The sequence below is a fragment of the Acanthochromis polyacanthus genome, chromosome 18 (assembly GCF_021347895.1).
Source record: "Acanthochromis polyacanthus isolate Apoly-LR-REF ecotype Palm Island chromosome 18, KAUST_Apoly_ChrSc, whole genome shotgun sequence".
NCBI lineage: Eukaryota > Metazoa > Chordata > Actinopteri > Pomacentridae > Acanthochromis > Acanthochromis polyacanthus.
Genome location: NC_067130.1, coordinates 21,294,861 through 21,318,531, shown reverse-complemented (window position 1 = coordinate 21,318,531; position 23,671 = coordinate 21,294,861). Strand labels below are relative to the sequence as shown.

Here is a 23,671-nt window from a genome sequence, read left to right as displayed (position 1 = left end):
TTTGCGTTACAGTGAAGTCCACCTGTTTAGATAAATATGTACACAATGATGTCACAGTTCAGCTGCATGACAAATCAGAAAGTTCAGTGTGTAATCTGGGCCTAAAGTCATCATCTGGACTGTTGCCAGCTTGGCGTCAGGTGTGTGTGTGTGTGTGTGTGTGTGTGTGTGTGTGTGTGTGTGTGTGTGTGTGTGTGTGTGTGTGTGTGTGTGTGTGTGTGTGTGTGTGTGTGTGTGTGTGTGTGTGTGTGTGTGTGTGTGTGTGTGTGTGTGTGTGTCACCTACATCTAGGTTGACCTAGTAAACATTTATGCAGCTTTAAGGTGTGGCTGGCTGAAGTTTGTCCGAGTTGTGACATCTGATAATGGTGCTGCCTGGTTAAGCTGCTTTTTGTGATTTAGTAGTTAAGGCTGAATTATTCTTTGTACTTTAAAATCTAATGACATATTTGCCGATTTGGTCGTATAATTTGACGTGCGATTTTGCCTTTGCTAAGAAGTTGACCAGCATGCTTCGCTACACGTAGAATAAGTAAACAGGAATGTTGCAGTGGGTTAATGTGTCAAGAAATGACCTACTTTCTTGCTCCTTAAGTAGATTTGCACACTACCACACCAAGGGAGACAATATTAGCCTAATACATTACAGCTTTAGAAATAACAGTTAAAAAAAATAATGTTACTACCAGCCTTTTTGTTTCATCTCAGGAATCGGAGGGGGTAAAGGGCCCTTTGTTGTAGCCCAGCATGGACAGCTTCTTCAAAGCAGCTGTATGTGATCTGGACAAACTGCTTGATGACTTTGAGCTCAATACTGGTAAGATCACTCACAAAACACATGCATACTAACAGCTGATGATTCATTGTTGATCCATCAAATCCTGTAAGCAGTTTAACCATTTTGTGGTTTGTCTGTTAGAGAATGTGTCTTTGATTTGTTGTACAGCAAAATTATGCCGCCAGACGAAGCCTCTTACTGTCTAATTAAATGGAGCTAACAGGTGTGTATTTCTGACCCCATGTAAGAGTTCCTCAAATTGTAAAGCAAATGCTTCTTGGCACGTAAGGAAGAAAAACTGCCACCTGTCATTACCTGTCATATTGATGAACACTGTAGTAGAAAGTTGTAAACATTTCTTAGTTTTTCTCTGGTGGTTGTCTGTTTTAACTAGCCATCTGAGGCCCATGCTAAATTAGCATGTTGATCAGAAGCGGTGAACAGCTGCTGGTAATTACTTTGATAATGCCCACAGGGAAACTACTCTGTAAACAGTTGCTCAAATATGTTTAACTTCTAAAATTTTACAAGAAAACATTAGGGTGCAGAGTGGATGATGGTACATGTGGTTCTTGGATTAGCAAGAGGGAAATGCAAACAACAACCAAGATGGCATGTGAAAATCCTATGCGGTGTCGATGTAGCTCTACAGCTAACAGTCTCAATATTTGAGCGCTGATGTGACCAAAGTGGCGGTATTTATTGTTCATAGAAGGAGCAAGCCTTTGACCTTTCCAACAACTTTTGGATTTATTCCTGTCTGCCTGACCTATCTGAAAGCCGTTGAAGGTAAAATGGGATCCAGAGTAGTTCACAGAGCCATGTCAGTGAAATGCATAAAAGTACACTTAGTAAACCCAAAGAGCTTCAAGTGGCTTCTGACGTTTTTTCCTCCTGTCACGTCTTTCCTCATTGTGGACTTATTTTTTGAACCGAGTAAAAAGCCTGCGCCTTTAGAGAAACAGCTCAACCATTGCTAAAAGCAGAGAGAACTTCTAAATGTCATCTGTGCAGTCTTATAGTTGTACTACCTAAAATTATTTTGAAGTTAGTTCTGATATTTTTTTAAGTGTATATGGGTTTAACTTTGATCCTTTTTTTTTTAAATTACAGAGGAACTTGAGTGCAAACCTGTTTTCCTGAAACCCTCAGCATACCCCTTCTCCTCACTGGGCCCTCAGTGTTTACCCTCAGAGGGTTCGTCCATCCCACAGAGTCTCCCTGACCTGAACTCTCTTCATTATGGCTCTGCCACCAGCTGCCCCGACGGCTCCAGTAGTCACAACCGTGGAGCTGATGACAGAGAGGTTAAAGGTCAGCCTCTCACCGGGGTTGACCTACTGTCATCAGTGGACCGCAGGCCAGCAAAAAGCTCCGCCCCTCCCTTGCCGGACAGAGCTCTAAAGCCAGTGTGCGACCTTGTAAACGACACTAGTTCGGCCATCCTGGTCAGAGCCAACAGCCACGATGCTTTCAGCGAACTGGATGTGGCGGAAAAGCAAATGGAGGAGGAGGAGGCGCTGCTGGTGGACTTTGAGAGCCCTGTGGTGACAGAGGAGAAAGGTGGAGTAAGCCACAGTGGTGGCTGCAGAGAAATCCAGGAGGAACGGGCCTCTGCAGGGAACGATGTACAGCTGAGTTTGGACTCCCAGGAGCAGAGCGGTGGATACTCTGCCTCACTCAGTCTGCTGGACGTCATCCTTCCTGCAGCAGCGGAGAGAGGCTGCGAGCCCACCGATGACTCACTATCACCAACAAGTAGTGAGCCAGCTGGTAGAGAGGAGAGGGACAGTGAAATAATGGAGAACTCTTTAGACCACAATGAACCAGAGCCAGTTAATAGCACTCAAGAAACCTCAGTGAATGAAGAGGACGAGCCGCATGAAACCTCTGAAGCAGAGTCTGCTGCAGGAGCGTCGTGCAGTGAGCCAGTGGGCTTGTCATGCCTGCCCATAGCTGTGTCTATGTGTGGAGCTCTGGTTAATCCAAAGACCCCTGAAGATGAAGTTGCAGAGCAGTGTGATGAGCCGGATGTCTCTGAAAGCACAGAAGCAGACTCTGTGTCAGCTTTGGAGGCCGGGAGAGACGGCTCACATTTAGAGGAACCAGGTAACTCATCTGTGCCTCAGCTGATTGCAGAGGACAGGCTGTCTCCAGAGGGACAGCCTGTCTCTCCTGAACCTGCTGCAGCTGTTCCTCCTGCAGACCTTCCCTCTTCAGAACCCAGCCCGGTGGATCCTCCTGAGTTTGGCTTTGAGTATCTGCCTGAGAGTGACCAGGCTGAACTTCTGGTTACAGACGAGGAGTTGGATGCTTTCCTGCAGGCTCACACTGAAGCAGAGCAGGGTGCAGGCATTTCTTACTACAGCAGCTCTGGAGATTTTACCCAACCTGAGTCTCTTTCAGAATCAGATGGGGCTCTGGAGGACAAGGTGGTGGAGCAGGAGCTGAGGAGCTGTGGTCAAGCAAGGCTGGAGGAGCCTTGTCCAGAAAGTGACAGAACGATTTGTATATCTGTAGAGGGAAGCTTAAATCCTGGTGCTCCGTCAGTATCACAGGACTCTTGCCAAGAAGACTTATCCGGGGTGAGCGATTCTTTGACCAGCAACACTTTCCAGTCCCAGCACAGGAGTAGCCCTGATCAACAGCCCTCCTATGGAGGTGCCAGACCTAAACAGCTACACTGCCAAACTGCCAGATCTCCACCAGCAGGAGAAGAAGGAGAGGAGCAGGCTCAGACACTCAGTGTTTCTACAACAGGAACAGAGGATGAGGAGAGTACACCTGTTAGCCCCGGTGTAACAGAAGAGCCTACAAACTTTAGCCCCACATATGCCACTCAGGAGTACAGTGTGGGGTATGATGAACTCTCAGAGCCCCCACCTTACCCCGGGGAGTCTCCCACTGACGGTGCCAGGGCGGTGAACTGGAAGAGGGAAGGAGCGGAGGAGCTGGGGAGCAGACAGCCAGCGTGGGTGCCAGACTCTGAAGCTCCCAACTGCATGAACTGTTACCAGAGGTTCACTTTTACCAAGAGACGGCATCACTGTCGAGCCTGTGGGAAAGTATGTCACTCACCAAATCCATTTTGTTTTACACTGACATATGTGTGAAAATCCTTGGACATTACAGGCTGGCTGTAAATACAAATTCTAATCATTAATCTGTCATTTTTTTCTTAAATAATCAGTTAATATTTAAAGGGGGCAAACTCAAGTGCTTGTTTTCATTGACTTCCATTTACAATTTTAAAGATATTCATTTTATTATTTTGGAAAACAAAGATAACTGACAAACACTGGAACGTAATATGCTGAAACCAGTTTATTTTTGAGGCTTCGGCTTAAAAGATTCCCAAACTCAAAGCTATTTCTGGGCATTTCTTGCTCCTGTCACATTTGTCCTTACTGTGGGTTCATTTCTCAGTCCTGCACCTCAAAGGAAGCAGCATATACATGGCTAGAAGTAGAGAGAACTCAAAAGTCTCACTTGTTCAATATGACACAGAACGCCGTAAGTCATAAAAAAAAGAAGTTAAATTCCTCAGATTATTTATTTTACAAAAATTGAAAAATGTCATTATCTTCCATAAAAACACAAAATCAACATGTCTTTTCAAATGCCAACAGGTGTTACGAATAATAGAACAAAATTATGACTGTGTATACCATAGATAATTTGCTACTTAAAAATTAGTTTGCCATACCTGCCTTCCATTCTATTGAGCAATATAACAAACAAGTTGAACTGCTGTTTGCAAACTTTACAATCGATTTTTTGTCCATCACTTTGAACAAAATACAGCCATATCAACGATTTCTTCAACGTTCACTAACTGTTACAGCTCAAGTTGTGAAACCACAGCGGTGTTCACTGATAATTTGTTCCTCCTCCTGCCAGTAAATAGTGGATTAATCTTGGAAAACTTGATAGATGTTGCACCTTTCTCCTGGTTAAAGTAACACTGATAATTGTCAGACTTATGAGAATCTGGTCGAATAAGGGCATACATAGATGCGTTTCTGTGTGTACATAAGCACAATTGGGCAGGAAAATAAAAAATCCATTCCTTGTAGCACAAACAAATTACTGACAGAGACATACTTTTGTTTACTGACAGCTCTGTTAGTGTTTCAAATACATTTTAATCCTATAGGTCTTATCGCTCAAGTCCTTGTTTCACATCCATTGGCCCTTTTGAATGTATAATTGCAGACATGAATGAATGAGACGTGACTTGCGTGTTTTAGAAATAGTTAAATAAGACAGATTACATCCCAGCACCAAATATAGCACAATGATGGAAGCAGAGAGCATGAGTCAGCAGTTCTTTTTCCAGCTTCTCTATAGATCTCCACAGAGCCGTGTGTCCTAAAGCTGCAGCTAAGTCTTTTAAAGGCCAGTGATTAAAACAGAATTAGAGTGGACCGTTTAGGACTTGTTATTGTTCACAGCAGGAGCTCATGCTGTCTGAGGGACTCGATACACAAACACATTTGGACATGCTGTGAATTGTTTTGTCTTTTTTCACCCTTACATGTCCTTTTCTCTGCTTTGTGGCAGGTTTACTGTGCTGTGTGCTGCAACAGAAAGTGTAAGCTGAAGTATCTGGAGAAGGAGGCTCGTGTGTGTGTCGTCTGCTTTGATACCATACACAGGGGTAGGACCTTTTTTGTGTCTGGATACAAAAGCTGACTCAACTAATGCTTCCATGTTTATTTATTTAGATCTCCATTAGCAACCTCCACAGTGGTTGCTATTCTTCCTGAGATACTCAAAATGCATCCTAAAAACACACATGAAAACATCTTAATAAACAATTACTGAAAGTAAAACTAGTGCAAATATAAATGAATAGTCATCCAAGTTGCTTTAAATATGTTCAGTTCTATATTTGAGCCAAGATGTGTTTTTATTAGGGATGCACAATAATATCGACAAATCATCAGTATCTGTCGACAAAGGCTTTAAATAGGTTTTAATAAGTTTTGTTTGAAAATGTTGCAAAATTAACTTTTAAGTAAAAAAACTGTTAAATTATCTTTACCTAAGAAACACAAGGGCTAACTATATGTTCGACACAGACAGTGCAGTCTCTCGGAAAATGAATGATTTGTATCTATAACACTGCTTTCTTCATAAAGAGAAGCCAACCATAGTGAAATTTAGCATCAATACAAACCATTTGACTGAACAAATGGAGTTAGAACAGCTCTGCATTTTCCCATTTTCTTAATGATAATGGACCCGAATATCCGAATAATCGGTTGTGACGGTGGTATCCGAATATTAATTTTGAGATCTGAATAACCCCCCCCCCAATTGGACGATGTCACACAAACAGGATTCGTTTCATGCATTCGCCCACCTTGTCCCCCCCCGTCAGGTGTTACTATACGAACCGATGAACTGATCCTAATATCCCCTACACTTCTCCCTGCCCCCCTACCTCTGCAGTGCATTAGTTGACAGTAGTCTTTCAGGAGTTGTTTGAAGTTTTTTTAATAGATGACAGAGATGCTTTATTTTTTCCCCTCTCTCGTCTGCTGTAAAATATAGTCAAACCCTTGAAATATATTAAAACTGTATATCTGTTTATGCATAAGTGTGTATTTAGATTGTGATTTTTCATTAGCCTATTCTAAAATCAAAAAAGTGTTTTTAATATGACACTTTTACAGCAGTTGGCACTGTTGTTTGCACAGACTCACTAATAAGCAGTCAGAGAGACAGCTTCTCTGTTTATGCATGATGATCAGTGTTTTCTCTTTAGCTTTGACTTTTGCTTTCTTTAACTGAATGTGTAAACGGATGACTGAATTACTGTCGCACGTCGTTTTCCCCTTCTGAATCATTTTCTTTCTTCACCTTTGATGGCTCAGTTCTTGTGTCTGATTTGATTTATTTGGATTTTCTCCATGAGTCATTTGTGCAGATGTCAGATGAACCTTTTACTTCGTTTATACTCGTTGTGAAACAATTTCTCTGCCAAGGAGCGCAGTGGAGATGTGACAATCAGTGTACATTTGTCCTTCCATCTTTGTGCAACATTACTCAAAAATGGAATAACAGATTTGGTTGAAATTTTCAGTGTAGGTCAGAAATGATGCAAGGACCAAATGATTAGATTTTGGCAGTGATGCGGCTTATAGTCTGGATCCACAGATTTGTTAAAGATTTCTGTAGCTTTGCGAAATAGCGGCACGGCGTCACTCTGACTATGACAACAAGTGAACACTACGCCAGCTGCTTGCTAGTGATGACATGACTGTGATCCTGCTACAAATCAACCGCTGCCTACTTATTGGGACTTATCCATCGGAAATTATACAATGACTGAGCAGCGTTGGTGGAGTACTGTGCTCTTTGAGTGCTTTTCTTGTTTTCTCTGTCACAGTAGAACACATTACAGGAGCCATCAGAAACTCTTGCTAGTTAAACTAAGCTAAACACTTCAAATCTGTCAAGTGCAACAAAGCATTTTCATTATTTCCACTGATGCACCTCACATTTAGCAGGTCTGTCTGTGTATATCGTTGCGACGCGGCCAGTTAGATAAGTCATTTTGTTTTTAACTTCGGGAAATGCGACTTTGGAGCAACTAATTTTGCTCGATACAAACAGAATTTTAGTCACACCCCTGTCAAATCTGCTGCACTGCAGAAGCTGATTGGAGGTTAGAGGCTTCTTTGTGCACAGCTGATGCTTGTGATGCATGTTCAAGTGAAGCAGTTGGCGGACATCTGTAAATTGTAGGTTATTAAAACAACCTGGCCAACACTCTGTTCCTCTAAACCTCGTAAGTGTATACAAGTAATAAATTCTCAATTTACAATTTAATATTTCAACCAAATTGTGTTGCAAGCTAGCAGTCAAACCCAACAAAGGAATCATGTATGGAACCACGCACAACCCACAACTGCGTTATCTCAACACCACAAAGTATAACAGTTATTTTTTTGTAAATCCACCATCTATTTTTAAAAGGTTTGTAGGAGCGACTGAAGAAAAAAAAGCTACTTTTAGTTCATTTGACTCAATCTATAATGAAAGAAGGAAAGCCCACTTTGATTTACCAATATGCTGAACATTTTATTGGTGCATCAGTATCTTTCATAGGTCAGTCAAGGCCTTTTTTTAACTGATGGGTATCAGTACAAACCTAACCCTGGTCCTTTGTTTAATGTGCTGCCACAAAGGTTCCTGAAGGCCAACACCATTTGTACCAGGATGCTAGGGGTGTCGATTTTGAATAGTTTCTTTTTTAAATGTAGCAATCAGCAGCACTATCAGTCAATACTGGATTAATCAATTACACAAATTGAACACAGCCGACGTTTTCCCTGTGCTGATGTTGCTGTTTCAGTCAACCAGCACACGATTTGGACCACAGAGTCAGCTCTGTTACATGTCGTACTGAGAAGTAGGGCTGCAATCTCAACTTCTCTCAAACACATAAGTTCGGGTCAGAGGCCAGTAAGCATCACAGACGGCGGGGTGCCAAAAACTTGTTTTCGAAACTCAGATTTTTTTTTGTCAGTATTAGATTTCTGATTATGTGTCATAATGAATTAAAGGCATGAATGGCCTAGTGAGTCAGATTAATACATGACCTGACTCTTTAAGTGCTCTCCACACTTTGTACCGCTGTAGCAGCTTTCAGCTCCTCATTTTGGTTTTCCAGCTACAACCTCCAGATGTAGCATGCAGCTGTTTGCAACATAAAAACACTCTGACACCTTCTCTACACGACCTGCCCAGCACCAAAGTGTTGTATAGTGGAGCCTTTAGCTGAAGAAGAGGCAGATATTTCTCCAGTAACTAATGAAGACAAATGTTCTGTATCTGCCCAATGTTTGGCACACCAGCCTAAAACCTAAAATACAACGTGATGATAATATATACTTCCTAGTAACCAAAACTGTTCTAACCTGTAATATTTACCAGTAACAGTAAATATTTAAACATGGTGCTATTAAGTTTTTTTTGTCACCCCTAACACACAAATCACCTTTAAAACCTTAAAATAGACTGAACTCTCTAGATGGCATTAAAGCTTAATCACCTTTTTATTATGCAGTTGATGAATATTTAAGGCATGAAAGACAAAAAAATGTGACCTGAAGGTGGCCTGAAGGCTCTCTGTCTCATGTCCTCCTAAACAATTTATTTATTTTTTTACATTCACATGAGGAATTGCAGACACATAGCAGGTTGGTGTTTTTCATTTCATTCAGTGTAAAAAAAAAAAAAAAATACTGAAAATCTTTATTCCTGTTTAATGGTAGATGTCATGTTCAGAGGCACCTTGTTGTGGTTAAAGACTGCAGCACAGATACAGAGAGAGTTGGGCGGGGGAAAGATGGATAGAGAGGACAGAAGAGAGGGAGGAGAGTTATAGCAGGACGCTGCCGTTTGTCCTTGATTGTGTGTGTGTGTCGTACCGGACCCGCCTAACGCAGCAGACATGTGATGCTCACACGCTGTCTAAATTAAGAAGAGATCCACTTTCATGGCTTGCAGATGCTGGAGCTGCGATCCTTCTCTCCTCTCCGTCACCCCACTCCTCCCTCTTGCCTTCCTCTTTTTTCTGTTGAGCTGCATGTGAGGCTGACTGCACACACCCCAGCCTACAGCTAACAGCCTTTCACTGCTACCAGCGAGGAGCAGCTTCAGAAGAGCTGTGATGAAGTCAGTCTGAGGGGTAGACTTGTGATAATAAAGAATGTGGATTTGTGGAGTTTTAGCAGAGGGAATGAGGATGGTAATGAGGTAAGATGCGTCTTACTTTGTCAACTTTGTGCTGCTGCTGTGTGTTGCTGTGGCGTTTGTAATCTGTGCTGACATTTCTTTTAATATTAGTGTATATTAGAGCTGCATTGAAAATGGGGGTCATTCACTGTGTATTTTTGTCTTTGCCTAAAGTAATTAGCCTCGATCCCTGGGTGGCTTTTTTGTGCCTTGTCATCCTTTTGCTGCTCAGCAAGGTGAACCAACTCTGCTTGTGGTGATGCCGTTTCACTTTTCTCTATAAACAAGGTTCTGAATAATAATGCCACCGCTTCAGCCTGGTGTGACCGTGCTCCTGTGCTTTTGTAAGCCACGCTGTAGTTGTTGTTGTCAGTACACAGCCGATCGATAAAGCTCTATGATGCTTAATCAATATAATGTAGACGAGTGCCGCATCAGCACTTTCCGGGAGCGCGACCAGAAAACCTCTCAGTCATAACCAGCCGTCCTGAAAGTCACAATTCACGCCTGTCCTTTATTCATCTGCCCCAAGTGAACCACTAAATGATGAACTGCAGATGGAGCTCAGCAGCTTTCAGCAGTCAGAGATTGATTTAAATCTTACGTGTCTGATTTTTGTTTGGAATAATTGCTTTTTTTTTCCAAATTTGTGACTGAACTCAGGCTGGGCCATGTAGCTGAAAAGTTGGGCATGATAAAATGTTGCCTTTCTGCAGATATTGATGATTATCAATCATTTTGAGTGACCTATTTTTAAGTAGGACCTGCAGAAAAAGGCTTAATTTGAAGTTAGCCACTTCAGCTAAATCACAGATAATAATTTCAGTATTTCCCCTCTGAACCTCACTGTGGGCTCATTTTTACTGCAAAATAAAGTTCTGCACTTCTGTGGAAACAGAACAACCACGGCTTGAAGTATGGCGGAATATAAAATCTCTTTTGTGCAGTATGACAGTAATAGTGCCATGGTTTACATATAAAAAGAAAAAGTTTCTTGATTAATTTCATGATTATTCATTTAACCAAAAAATTTTAAGAATGGAATCAACGTGTACAACAGTTTTCCAAGTAGAGAGGTGTCTCTACATACTGTGTAGATGATGTACAACTTACATTTGTTATTCATTTCCATAGTTCTCTCACTTTTGCTCTGTGTAAGCGGTTGAAAAATCTCAGAATTTTTGGTGTAGAGTTTAAAAAAACCCAAACATTCTTCTCAAACCTCCTGGCAGCTTTTAGGGTTCAGAGGGTTAGTATAACAATGAAAAGCACACATAAATAAATTTACTCAAACAAATACAAATAGTTACGAATAAACAGCGATCTCACCTAGATACACATTAAGTAAGGAAAACAACAAAAACATAGAGGCACGTGGAGGGCGGCCAGGACAAAGCCGCCACACCTCAGAGATTAGGTGGCGGGCAAGGACCAGGTATCACCAGACTCTGATTCAAAACTCTGTATCCAGGACCAGTAGGAGACGACACATTACACCTCTTTTAAAGCCTTAATGTAGGTCAGCATCTGCATGGATTGTGAAATTCCTTTGCTTATTTTTAAAATACTTCATGATTTTATCTCACATGCTTACAGAGCATGACCTAGGACTGCCCCTCAGGTTGTACCTCGAGTCTGTTACTTGTTCCAAAGTGCACAACTAAAAGCTCTGGTGAAGCAGCTTTTAGCTTTTATCCTTCGAGCCTCTTTAACATTCTGTCTGAAGACCTGAGAGCAGCTCAGTGTTTAAGTCTCTAAATGTTAACTTAGAACTGGCCTCTGCAGTAGGACTGATCTATTCGGGGGAAATCTCGAATTGCGACTTTTTTAACAGATATTGCAATTCGATTATAGTCAAGCCTAAGCTCAGTATGTGATAGATTTAAAAAAATAAGATACCACCACAAGTTTGACTCACACATTGAGGATGGTATGAATTTGTACAACCACTGATACAGTAGTCACACATGTTGCATATTGTCTATCCAAGATTGCAGTTATATACTAATCAGTCGTTTTTTTTAAACTATTCATTTATCGAAAACTTTTTCCAGAATTACTACATTGGTTTGAGTGATAGGGCTACACAGTGGGTCAGTGCTGAGCATTGTCGCCTTGCAGCTAGAAGATCCCCGGCCTGGGCCTTGGATTTTTCTTCATGGAGTTTGCATGTTCTCCCTGCACATGTGTGGGTTTTCTCCAGGTACTCCAGCTTCCTCCAACAGTCCAAAAACAGGGGTTATCAGACATGTGAAAACCACTCTGAACTGCGCTACACTGTGACAATGGTGCTATGAAAATACAGCTTAATAGACTGATTATCTGAACAATATGAAGGACTCTGACATAGTGTGTTATGGACCAATGTCTCTGAAAAGCTGTTTTTAGCGTGTAAGGGTTAACCATAAATAAAAAACATAGTAGTCCAAGAAACTGACCTCAGGTACCCCCTTATACAGCTTCCACCACAGTGCATTAAACTATTTTTACCACCAGAGGGCAGGAATTACATTTCAAAACGACTTCACTGCAAAAGGCCTTGGTATCTGTTACTCAACTCAATAAATTTTCAAGTTATTAGGTTACACTAATATTATTCATACAGGTAGCAGCGTTCATAAACTTTAGCTTCAGTTACAGCTCTGGTTGGTTTTGGTATTTCGAGCATGAATCAAACTAGCCCATCTATTTACAGATCTGCCCACTGAAAGCCAGTCTATTTGGAGCTATGCACTTTATTTCCAGCACATAACAAATTAAGACATGCCCTTCTTGTAAACAAAGCTAAGAGTCTGCAGCTGTGTGAGGCCGCACTTGGTCATAGTGGTGCTTTGAGGAAATTTCCTAAAAAGACTAACAAAATCTTTAGCTTAACTAATTCTTCATTCAGCAAGCTCTAAATGACCTGCTGTTCTGAAGCTTTTTCCAGAATGTTTTCCATGAAAAGGCAAAATCCTAAAAGCAAACTATGGGCTCTTTAAATCAGATTTGCATTAACCCTTTATGGGGCAAGTGATCATATTTGGTAACTTCCACACACATTAAATATCTGCCTCTCAGTGAGGTCGAGATGCATGTGGTTTTTGCCCAACCAATCTTCCAAGATCGCTCTACATTACAGAACAGGACATTGTGGCATTTGACCAATCGGCAGAGACCTGGAACGTATCAGACTTCCTCTTTTCTCTGAAATTGGAAAAAGACGGACTTGTGGCTCTGTTCTCTTCCATATTTTCGGTTGAAACATCAAAACAAACCATGGTTAGTTGGCGACACTCACGCATTTTACAGCTGAGTAGTTGTGCTAAGTGATAGTATATACATAACACAACTACTCAACTGTAAAAACATTCCAAGAAAAGTGACAATATATACATTTCTTCGAATTTTTTATTTATTTACTTATTTTACCGCTAACGGGCAAGGAACCGTGTATGTTAACTTCTTTGATGTTGAATTTCAACATGAAAATTAAAAATTTTGAAAAAATCACAAAAGTAAAAAATTCCCTATAGCCTCCTGTATAGGGAATTTTAGAAGAACATCTTCAAGCTTCAAATCCAGATCTTCAGAAAACTGTCCCAGGATCCTGTTGCAACTGCCATGCCATCATCAGTAACGCCCAGGCAGCTAACACGGTTGTCATGTCCAGCCAACACACCAGCACGATCAGCTTTTAGTGTGTCAGGAGAAGGCGGCTGACATTAAATAAATGTGTAATTTTGAGGCCAAGCCAAATGACACAAAAACATGAGAAAGCAAAATAAAGCATGATAAACAATTCCAACAAATATGCGTCCAGTTTCGTTTAAATTCCAATTGATTCTTTAGGGAGGCGTAACGTTTCTGTGGAAACTGATGGCATCCACACTCCCTGAAAGCTGCTATTTAAAGTATAACCAAATGTTTACCAAAGGAAATACTTTGAAATTTTGAATTTCAGAGTATTCTCAATGAGTTTAAAGGGTTAACATGAACCCACCTCTAATGGTATCTTTCTCCTTGTAGCCCAGGCCCTGGAGCGGATGATGAGTCCTACGGGTCCCAGCCCAAACCCCAATGTCCCCTCTGAGTACTGCAGCACCATCCCCCCTCTGCAGCAGGCTCGAGCCGCCGGCACTCTAAACTCTCCACCGCCGACCGTCATGGTGCCAGTGTCTGTTCTCAAACACCCAAACAACGACAGTATGGTTACTCTTATATATCGTACACAGTGTGTAACTTGCTGATTGTTTGTTTTCCTGAGCTGCAAGTTTAAAAAGAGTTTCTTCTTCTGTGTGTTTTGAGGTTGCCCTCGTGAGCAGAAGCGCGTGTGGTTTGCTGATGGCATCTTGCCCAACGGAGAGGTGGCAGACACAACCAGACTGTCGGTGACGAGCCGCAGGAGCTCCCAGGAGTTCAGTGGTGTCACCGCAGACCCAACAGTAAGACTATTATCCGCACAGTTTAGCTGGCATATTGTAACGTCCTTTGCGTAAATACCACAAGCTGCTGAGAAACTTCTCAACTGGCAGTTTGTCACCAGGCTTTCCTGGGTAAAAATGTTTAAGTACTGTGACCAATTAAAATAAATCTAGGATTGAAGTAGGCTAGGCTTTGTATCACAGCACTGACCTTCTCATTTCAGCCTGGCTCAGCAGGTCCAGAGGCTGGGGTCGGTGGTTCGTCTGCCCCTGAGGCACCTGAGTCTGTAGAAGTAGTCCGGCCTCCGGTGTCTGGACCTTGGGACTATGCACTGCTCTCTGGGATAGGTTCTTCAGTGAAGCGGGTTCCTAGTTTGCTGCCAGATAATGAGGATGAGCTGCCTCCTTTGCTCATCATTACCGGGGAGGATGATGGAGGAGGTATGTGTTTCATTTGTTGACTGAGCTTTGCACTTTTGCAAAAGTGCAAAGCATCAAAGTGTCTAGAATCACAACATTTGGACGCATATAGTGAGTAGTAAAAGTTAAAACCAGTCTCTACCTTTGTCTCATTTTGTTTTGATGCTAAATTTAAATTTTACAGGAACAAACATCAAATTTCAGTCTGTTCTTATACCACTGGTGAACACTGCTGAAAGACTGCTGCTCAGACTATGGGAGTTTCCAGACAGTTTACCACCATTTTACCCCTCCTGACAAGGGCTGAAATGATTCCACAAGTTATTCGAGTAATTCGATTACTAAAATTCCTAGACAAAATTCTCTGAGTCGAGGCTTCGTTTAATAACTGCTTACTAATACTCCCCAGTTCTATTATGGGTGACCGTGTGATAGTCGGGACCCAGACTTCATCCTTTACGGACCTATCATCAATGAATTATAAGGGGATTTTAAATTTGACAAGACACTTCTATTTTAAGTGGCGCAGCTTTGCTAGTGTTTATGGCATTCAGCAGATCAGAAAAGACAGAACCGAGTCACTGTGCAGTATACCACTCAAAGCAATTAAGCAAGTATGAAAAAGTTGTCGATAAAATGAATAGTTTAAAAGATGATTGACATAGTCAGGTTATATTTGTGTAAGTCAGCTCGACAAAAACTGCAACCTCAGAGTAATCAGGTATGGAGGTTGTTTTCGACTTTCTTTAACTCAGAATTTCTGCTTCAAACTCATCCACAGGAGCGTTTAATGATCATTTGACTAATTTTCCACACAAAAATGAAAAAATGGTGCTGCAGCAAATAGTCATTGCTTTAATGGAGAACAATGAGGAATATAAAATATATATAATGGTAAAAGTGCTGTGACTGGAAATGATGTAAAACAGGAATGTTGGTTAAAAAAAATGTTAAACATGCGTAATGTATTTATTTACCAATCAACGCAGCTGATTATTGATAACAGACAGCTGCACAGTAAAACTATCAAACTTCATATGTTCAAACATGATATTGCATTGAAGTGCATGTAGGTCTGACACGTTTCATATTGAAGGACATTATTTCAGTTTTTGGCCGAATCAAAGTGAAACTAATGTCACTGATTGAATATAATAAATTGTAATAAACTTATCAGTTTTCTTATTTGTGGTCCATCAGCTGCAGTATCAACAGTGTGAACGGACTAAACATAAAAACATATTTATGAGATTTTTGCATCGCCAACTAAATATTTTGAGTTTAGTTGAATACCGCTGTACTATGCTATGTATGTACAACACAGCGTGTATGTCTGCCCATGTTCTGCCAGGACAGTTATTCCTGTTGCACAGCTTGCTCACTTCTGCTTTTGATGCTGTAACATCCATGTCAAGTGTGCAATCTGATTACTCGGTTAATCGCCAGAATAATCGATAGAATACTCAGTTACTAAAATAATCAATAGCTGCAGCCCTACTCCTGACATTTGGAAAATAAATCTGATCATGTGAAGTTTTAACAGATCCAGTCTGAAACCTCCAGAACTAGTCACAGACTCATCTGAGCTGCCCTGACAATACATAACGCGTTTGATATTTAGGAGTTAAAAGCTGGATAATTTTGTTAGTAAGAGTAGCTACATATATCAAAATTGATTACAAGTTAAAATCTTACCTCCAGCTCTCACGAAAGAGTTGACAAACCATGTTGACACATCCTCCTGTTGTTTTTGTCAGAGTATTAGTGTGACAGCAAGTTGTTGCGCCATTGTTTCCGTCTGCTTCCCTATGAGATCATGAGGTGGTGCCCTGCTCCCCGATTGTTCCCACTGTCATGACAATCCTAATATTATTCTGTCAAGCGTGACACACTTTTTGTGTCAGATCTTGTAGTATGTGCACGTCTGAGATTAGAAGAAAAAGAATACGTGTAGATTTGTGATGTGGCTTAATTTCAAAATTCATCAGGATTTAATAACTCCTATAGTCTGAACTGCGATGGACTTGTTTCGTATGCAAGAAACATCAATTAATGCTGCTTTTTTTTCTGTGCAGATGTTTTGGTTGAGGAAAGCCCTGCCCCATGCCAGATTTTGCACTTACTAGAGGAGGGAGGACCTCGTCCTCTCACATTCATTCTGAACGCCAACCTCCTAATCAACGTCAAACTGGTTACAAGTAAGTAAAATACACAAGATCTAATCAAAATGTTCAGGGACTGTGTCTCCAGAAATTATAAATCCTACCTGATTTATTATTGACTGGCATTCACTTCTAAGTACTCTCCTTATGCAGCAACACAGCAGTGCTTCTGCAGCAGTTGAATTTAACCTGAAAATATTGTTTTGTAATTCTATGGAACACTGTCTGTGTAGAGCTGAATTTCCTAAAATGTATGAAACAGTGACCAATCCATTTGAATTTGATTTTCGAGAGAAGGAAGAAGTTGCAGGGAGCCAGATCTGATTAGTAGGGTGGATTGAGAGGGACAGCAATGTTGTTGCGGCCAGAAAACCTTCCCCGGTTTTAGAGACTGCACTTTTTCCACTGTGGAAACTGCTGTGTCTGCTCTTGACGGTAGCTACAGATGCACCACTGATCCCCAGAAAGATATTTGCTTTCTGTAAAAATTTGAGCGCTATAGAGAAAGTGCAAATGCGCACCTTGCTAGTGGTCACAAAACCAAGTGAAACACGGGTCATGATGTTCAGAGCACAAAATCACACAAAGTCCTGTCATCACACACTCCATGCACCACAAATAGTCTTAAAATTTGTTATCACATTGTAAATTGTAAATCCTTGAGATGAAGAATCCTTGGATGTTTTTAGCACACATGAACAGTGGTCACGTTTTCCTGAAGACCGAGCTCCTGTTAACTGTCTGGGGTTTTTTTGTTTCATTTTATCTTCCAGACTCCAGCAAGCAGTGCTGGTGCTTTGGATCTAACGGACTACAGGCTCTAGGACAGAAAGAAGTGGTGTTTCTGTTGGAGTGTTTGCCAGAAGAAAAAACTCTGCCAAAAGACCTCTTCAACCTCTATCTCAGCATTTACCAAGACACCCAAAAGGTTGAAAGTGAAGATAAATGTATTTAAAAAAACAACTTTATTTCCTATTAAAAACACAGAACTACAGACTTATCATCTTCTATTACAGGGAAGTTTTTGGAGGAGCTGGATAACGTGACATTCACGAGCAGTTTCTTGGGCAGTAAGGATCACGCTGGCATGCTCTTCTTCTCTTCCACCTGTCAGTCATTGGATGGACTCACTCTGCCTTCGCAGCCTTTCCTGTTCGGCCTGCTCATCCAGAAACTGGAGGTTCCCTGGGCAAAAGTCTTTCCGCTCAGACTGCTTCTCCGGCTCGGAGCTGAATACAGCGGTGTGTAGTTTACTGTCGATCCTGTCTGTGTCTTAAACAGAACTTCCACTTAAATCTTATGTACTTTGACTTAATATAGGACTTTTGCTTTTAATAGACTAATTTTACTTTGCTGTGTTGGTGCATTGACCTAAGTTAGACACTCATGCTGTTGATTGGGAGTGTAAGTAGCTTTTCAAGTAATACACTGACTCAGGTTTGTCTAGTTCTGTTTTCTCAGTTGTGAAGATTAGGTTTCTTTTTGTCTTCATACATCATATTAGACTGACTATATTACTGTGGTCTTTCAGTAGTTTTTGGAAAATTATACACAAAAGATTGTACAATTTGCAAAAAGCGACAAATCAGATGTTTTTTTGCTTTATTTTTGGAATAGTCTTACAAGCTTTTTTGGAAAATAAATTCTTTAGAGTTTATGCATGGATGAACTAACCTAAATCTTTTCTCTTTTTTAGTTTATCCCACGGCACTGATAAGTGTGCGTTTTCGGGAGTCTGTGTATCGAGAGACAGGACACACCATTATGAATTTATTGGCTGTAAGTACCACCAGACAACCAGATGTTCAGAACTAAAGCCACATACTTATTTTCTTAATCCCACTGAAGCCACGTTTAATTAAGCAGCTGACTGCTGTTAATCATTCCCGACAATAAGGTCACTCCTCAAACAGTGCTGAAGATTGTTGTGGTTTAAAAGAAAATCACTTTACAGCACCATTGTGTTGTTACTATAGACCACTGCCAGAGCTATCTTTTTTTAAAACAGATTGTAAACGGGTAAATATTTTAAAGCTGCTGAAAAATTCCACTAATTTCTCTGAATCCGTAGTTACTGTTGTTGAGAAAAGAAAGAAGCAGCTTGATCTGAGAACATTTTATGCAGTTGATCACATGATAAACATATCATTAACAACCTTGTCTAATACAGCACACAACACAACAATGTAGTTTTGACTAGCGCTCATCTAAACGTAGACATTTTCTATATCTGAGGCAGATAGGCAGAGGTATAAGACACAGGCAGTGATTTCCAAATAGGAACAATAACAAAGTCACATTTTGTGACACCAGCTATGGGCATAAAATATTTACATGTTTTTCTTTGCATATGTGTTTCACAACTTAAATCTGTTTTTCCTCCAGGATCTGAGGAACTATCAGTACAGCCTGTCAGTCGTGGAGGGCCTGAGGATCCACATGGAGATGGGCCACAGCTACATCGACATTCCCAAAAGTAGTTTTAATGAGGTGAGAGAGCCTTAAAAGAATCATTTTTGTGATAAACATCCTCTAATATCTGTAAATTCACAGATTAATACTTTCTGGTGGCACCAGCAATAACACCAATCAAAGTATTTCCAATCATGTCAAACTATTCCTTGAAGACAAGAATTGAGTTTAATCAACAACTTGACTGCAGTTTGTGTCAGACTGTAACATGTCAGTGCTGAGGCGCACCAAATGTTGTGACAAAAGACACGCCATCGGTTGTCATTGTACATCTGAGCTACTCATAACTTTATAGGATGTAATGAAATGGTCAACATCTTTTTTCTCAGAACTAAAATCTGAAATAGAGGAGGGGGGTTTGGAGCAGGTAGTGGAAAGAAAAACGTGAATATGTCATCTAAATTTGCAAAGTGAGTTCCAAAATTTGTTTTGACACGAGCAATAATCCAGGCAGACGCTGTATGTTTTTAAGGTTGTATTGTATCAAAGAAAATCTTGGTCGACAGAAATAGTTTTGTCATGGTGGGGAAAAAAAGCAGGTCATCTCTAGATGAGTGAAATGTTCCTCTACACTCTAGCTGCTAGCCTTATTAGCCTCAATGAATTCTAAATCAACATAAAAACCTTCTATGTGCGACATACTTAATCATGCCAACCTGGGTATTGTATACTGAAATGACAGGAACAAACTCGGAGCAGATCAACTGTACATATTCATAGAATTTTTGAAAATAGAGTGAAATCAACTGGTTATCCAGCACAAATACCGTATTTTCACGACCAAAAGGCGCACTGTACCAAAAGGCGCAGTCTCAGTTATGTGTGCCATTACTGTATTTAACACACACATAAGGCGCACCTGATTATATGGCGAGGGTTTTATATACAATCCACGCCCACACTTCCCCCTTTAACGTTCTCATAGTGTCCTCTACTACGTCGGTCTTACAACAACAACACACACACAAGCATACAAGTGTGCGTATTTAAAAATAGAGCGAGAGCAAAACTGAGTTTGGTTGTGCTTTATTTAAGTATTGATTACAAAGTACTAACATTTTTTTAATCAATAGTCGCGGGCATGGTAAAACACACGGATTAAACAAGCACACAAGTGTGCGTATTTAAAAATAGAGCGGGAGCAAAACTGAGTTTGGTATTCACATTTTTTTTTTTTACCGGTAATCGTCATCAATCAAACCCATGGAAGTCCTCATCCTCTGTTTCTGAATTGAACAGCTGCGCTAAACCTCCATCAAACATGCCAGGCTCACTTTCTTCACTGTCAGAGTCACTTTCCGTGCCGTGCGGCGCCTCGGAAATGATGCCGGCTTTTGCGAAAGCTCGAACAACAGTGCCAGCAGACACGTTAGCCCAAGCATCTACAATCCATTGGCAAATTGTGGCGTAACTCGCCCGGCGCTGCCTTCCACTCTTAGTGAAACTGTGGTCTCCATCGGTCATCCATCGCTCCCACGCCGCTCGCAGCCTTACTTTGAACGGCCGGTTCACACCGATGTCCAGCAGTTGGAGTTCCTTTGTCAGGCCTCCCGGAATGACAGCAAGCTCAGAGTTCATTTGCTTCACTTGTTTTTTCACATCGGCTGTGAGATGGGCACGCATAGAGTCACAGATCAACAGCGATGGTGATGCGTGGAAAAAACCACCTGGTCTACGTCCGCCTTACAACAACAACAACACACACAGGACGCACTGCACCATAGGGCGCGCCGCACAATTTGAAGAAAATCTAAGACTTTTATGTGCGCCTTATAGTCGTGAAAATACGGTACTATTAAAAAAATGTAACACAGACAACCTGCCGATTTGAGATGATCTGCCATGTTGGTTGTTGGACTGTGATATACAATCTGCTGTTTACAAAGTTTATACTAAACTTTTTGGCTGCAAAACTGCAGCAGTGTTGACCTCTTTGACACGGTGACAGTTGGTCTGGAGTAAACGCTAAATAAGTCAGACCAGAAAGACACTCTAGAGAGCACATCCCCCACCAAGGCCAATGCCCTAAACTTGCTTAAACTGTGTATTTTCTTTCTCTGGCTCCACCTTTCCACCAACTTTTATGAAATTCAGCTTGCTACTTTTTGCATAGTCTTGCTTATAAACAGGCAGAAAAATGGCACCAATCATGTGTCTCCACGTCGACAGAATATAAATGTATCAAAAGTACACATGTAGACACACAACAGTACAGCACAGAGGTCAACTGGAGGATCTCTTTCTATGTTTTACAGATGCAGAAAGTGGTAAATGCATCCAACGAGCACGTCATCAGCATCGGAGCAAGTTTTAGCACGGAGGCCGACTCTCACCTGGTGTGTTTCCAGAATGAGGAAGGAAATTATCAGACGCAGGCCAGCAGCATGCCTGGAAAGACCCGCACAGGTGAGAATCCTGAGTCACACTGATCACAGCTCCAGTTTCCGTTTGTGGAATAGTGAGGATGAGGGAGGAGCTGGTAAATTAACATCACAAATGAAGTAGTAACCCTCTTGTGTGTTTTCCTACAGTTACTGGGGCCAGTTTTGTGGTGTTCAATGGAGCGCTGAAAGCCTCCTCAGGCTTCATTGCAAAGTCCAGCATTGTTGAAGGTAACATATTGGATTTGTTGCTTTATCAGTGCTGTGAACAACGGGAAAACATAACTAAACTGTTTTGTTATTTATCAGATGGGTTAATGGTCCAGATTCCTCCAGAGACAATGGAGTCTCTGCGTTCAGCTCTGAGAGAGCAGACAGACTTCCACATACCCTGTGGCAGGAATGATGGCGCGGAGCTCAGAGAGAACGTCACTGTCCGCTGGGTTGACTGGAATTCACCTGTCAACACAGGGTAACTATACAAACGGCTATTTACACACTCTTGTGAAATCTGTTTACTGGTTATGCTTTGTGTTCCAAGTTTTTTTTTCCGTGCCCTCTCTGCACGTAGAGGGGGTGCATTAGCATAGACTGTCTTTTTCAGCTGATTTTCTCCCTGTTCATCATGAATTTATTTCCTATGTAGAAGCTTACACATTACAGTAGCCTTCACAGTGAACTGGAGGTTAACCCTCCTGAACTGTAAGTTTTTTGTTTGTTTTTTTTCTCACTGTGGGCTTCTTTTTCACTGTAATATAAAGTCTTGCACCTCCTGCAAAAGCAGCAGAACTGTGGCTAGAAGTAGAGAGAACGCTGAAATGTCTTCTGTTTAGTATGACAGCTGTAAAACTATAAATCAGAAAAGAAATAACAAAATGTGATTTTGCTGGACTGATTATTTTCTAAAAATGTGAAAAACCTGGACTCATCATGTACAAGATTTTTCTAGTGCCCATGAGTTGCTACTGCTGGGACAAATGGTGATATTTTACTACTTATGTTTTTAATGTGTTTCCCTACTCATCTCCTGTCTGCTCTGTGGAAACGCTGCCTGCAGTTCTGCCAAAAAGTCCCAGATTTTTTTGTCACAGGACTGTTGGTCACCACTGAGTTGCTAATGGCTTCTTGGTTATACCATTGAATACCGAATTTTAGTTTTTTGTTGTTTTTTTTTACCAGATCTAATACAAACAGTTTTGCCATTTAACAAAATTTAACAATTTTAATGATTCTTTTTTTTTTTTTTTTTTTTTTTTAAAGTTTGTTCCCACCCTAAATAGGGTGGGAAAATTGTTGTAATTATTAGTTCAAAATTTATTGTATCTGTCAAATGATTTTAGGACTGTAATGTTCTTCTACAGTAAAACTAGTGGCGTCGACGGGAAACCTTTGGATGGAGTCCACAGTGTGAGGATGCAGCAGGACGCTGAGTTTGAGGCTGACGGTCGCTCCATCAGATGCACAGAGGTGAAGCTTCCATTTTAATGAACACTCGTATTCTCACCGACATGCACTGGCTGAATCTTCAGTCTTACAGTAGAGATGTGTTCATGTCTGTGCAGGTGTTCTACCAGCTGAAGTCTCCTGATTGCAGCCTGGCGTCGGTGCTGTCGTCCTGCAGCGTGTTCCAGAAGGAGATAGCATTGGCAACCTGCAGTGCTCTGACACCTCATCTCGCTGTTCTCACCTCCAGCGGCATCAACTCGATCTCGCTTCGCATTTCCACACAGGCTGACATGGTAAATAGCAAAGTCTTAAGAAGTTTTGAATTCAGTTCCACAACAAAAGTCACAGAAGATACAAAGTTAATTCTTGTTTTTATAGGATATAGTTACTCTTTGAATCATAAAACAGTTTTATAATTCTACCTTTCTGTAGTTCTCATTCACAAGTGTACCAAAATGCCAGGTTTATATGTAAAAGTACCAAACTTTTGATATGTTTGAAGATACCTTACTAAGAACAAAACAGCTGTAAACTAGAAATTTTCAGTTTCATGTATTTGTAGATTAGATGTTGCCAAGAATTCTCAGAGAATCATTTGTTTTGGTTAATGAGTGAGTTGTTGCACTTGTAAACAAACGGTAGATGATTGTTTAGGTACAAGATGTGCTTGTGGTCCTGTGTTTACAGATGACTTGCCTCAAGGCGAATAACATTTGATGGCTACACATGTACCCATAAAGCTGGAGATATGCCCAGTGGCAGTAACCTCTATTTACATTGAAAGTTTGGCATTTCCCTGCAAACAGAATGACTGTGGCTAGAAATAGAAGTTCTACTGCATGAACACATGGCAGCTGTA

General features: G+C 41.0%; 1 protein-coding gene across 1 annotated transcript in view; it reads left to right on the top strand.

The window, feature by feature from the left end:
• The window catches only part of zfyve16 (zinc finger, FYVE domain containing 16), a 36,653-nt gene that overhangs the window by 4,326 nt on the left and 8,656 nt on the right, over positions 1-23,671 (top strand). The window contains exons 2-17 of the mRNA XM_051938754.1: positions 708-816; positions 1,891-3,842; positions 5,341-5,437; positions 13,537-13,713; positions 13,816-13,952; positions 14,156-14,372; positions 16,427-16,549; positions 17,287-17,440; positions 17,528-17,754; positions 18,210-18,292; positions 18,899-19,003; positions 21,241-21,391; positions 21,517-21,597; positions 21,676-21,838; positions 22,728-22,833; positions 22,929-23,105. Coding sequence (XP_051794714.1) covers positions 747-816; positions 1,891-3,842; positions 5,341-5,437; positions 13,537-13,713; positions 13,816-13,952; positions 14,156-14,372; positions 16,427-16,549; positions 17,287-17,440; positions 17,528-17,754; positions 18,210-18,292; positions 18,899-19,003; positions 21,241-21,391; positions 21,517-21,597; positions 21,676-21,838; positions 22,728-22,833; positions 22,929-23,105 — 4,020 coding nt within the window. The 5' untranslated portion in view covers positions 708-746. The remainder of the gene's footprint in view (positions 1-707; positions 817-1,890; positions 3,843-5,340; positions 5,438-13,536; positions 13,714-13,815; positions 13,953-14,155; positions 14,373-16,426; positions 16,550-17,286; positions 17,441-17,527; positions 17,755-18,209; positions 18,293-18,898; positions 19,004-21,240; positions 21,392-21,516; positions 21,598-21,675; positions 21,839-22,727; positions 22,834-22,928; positions 23,106-23,671) is intronic.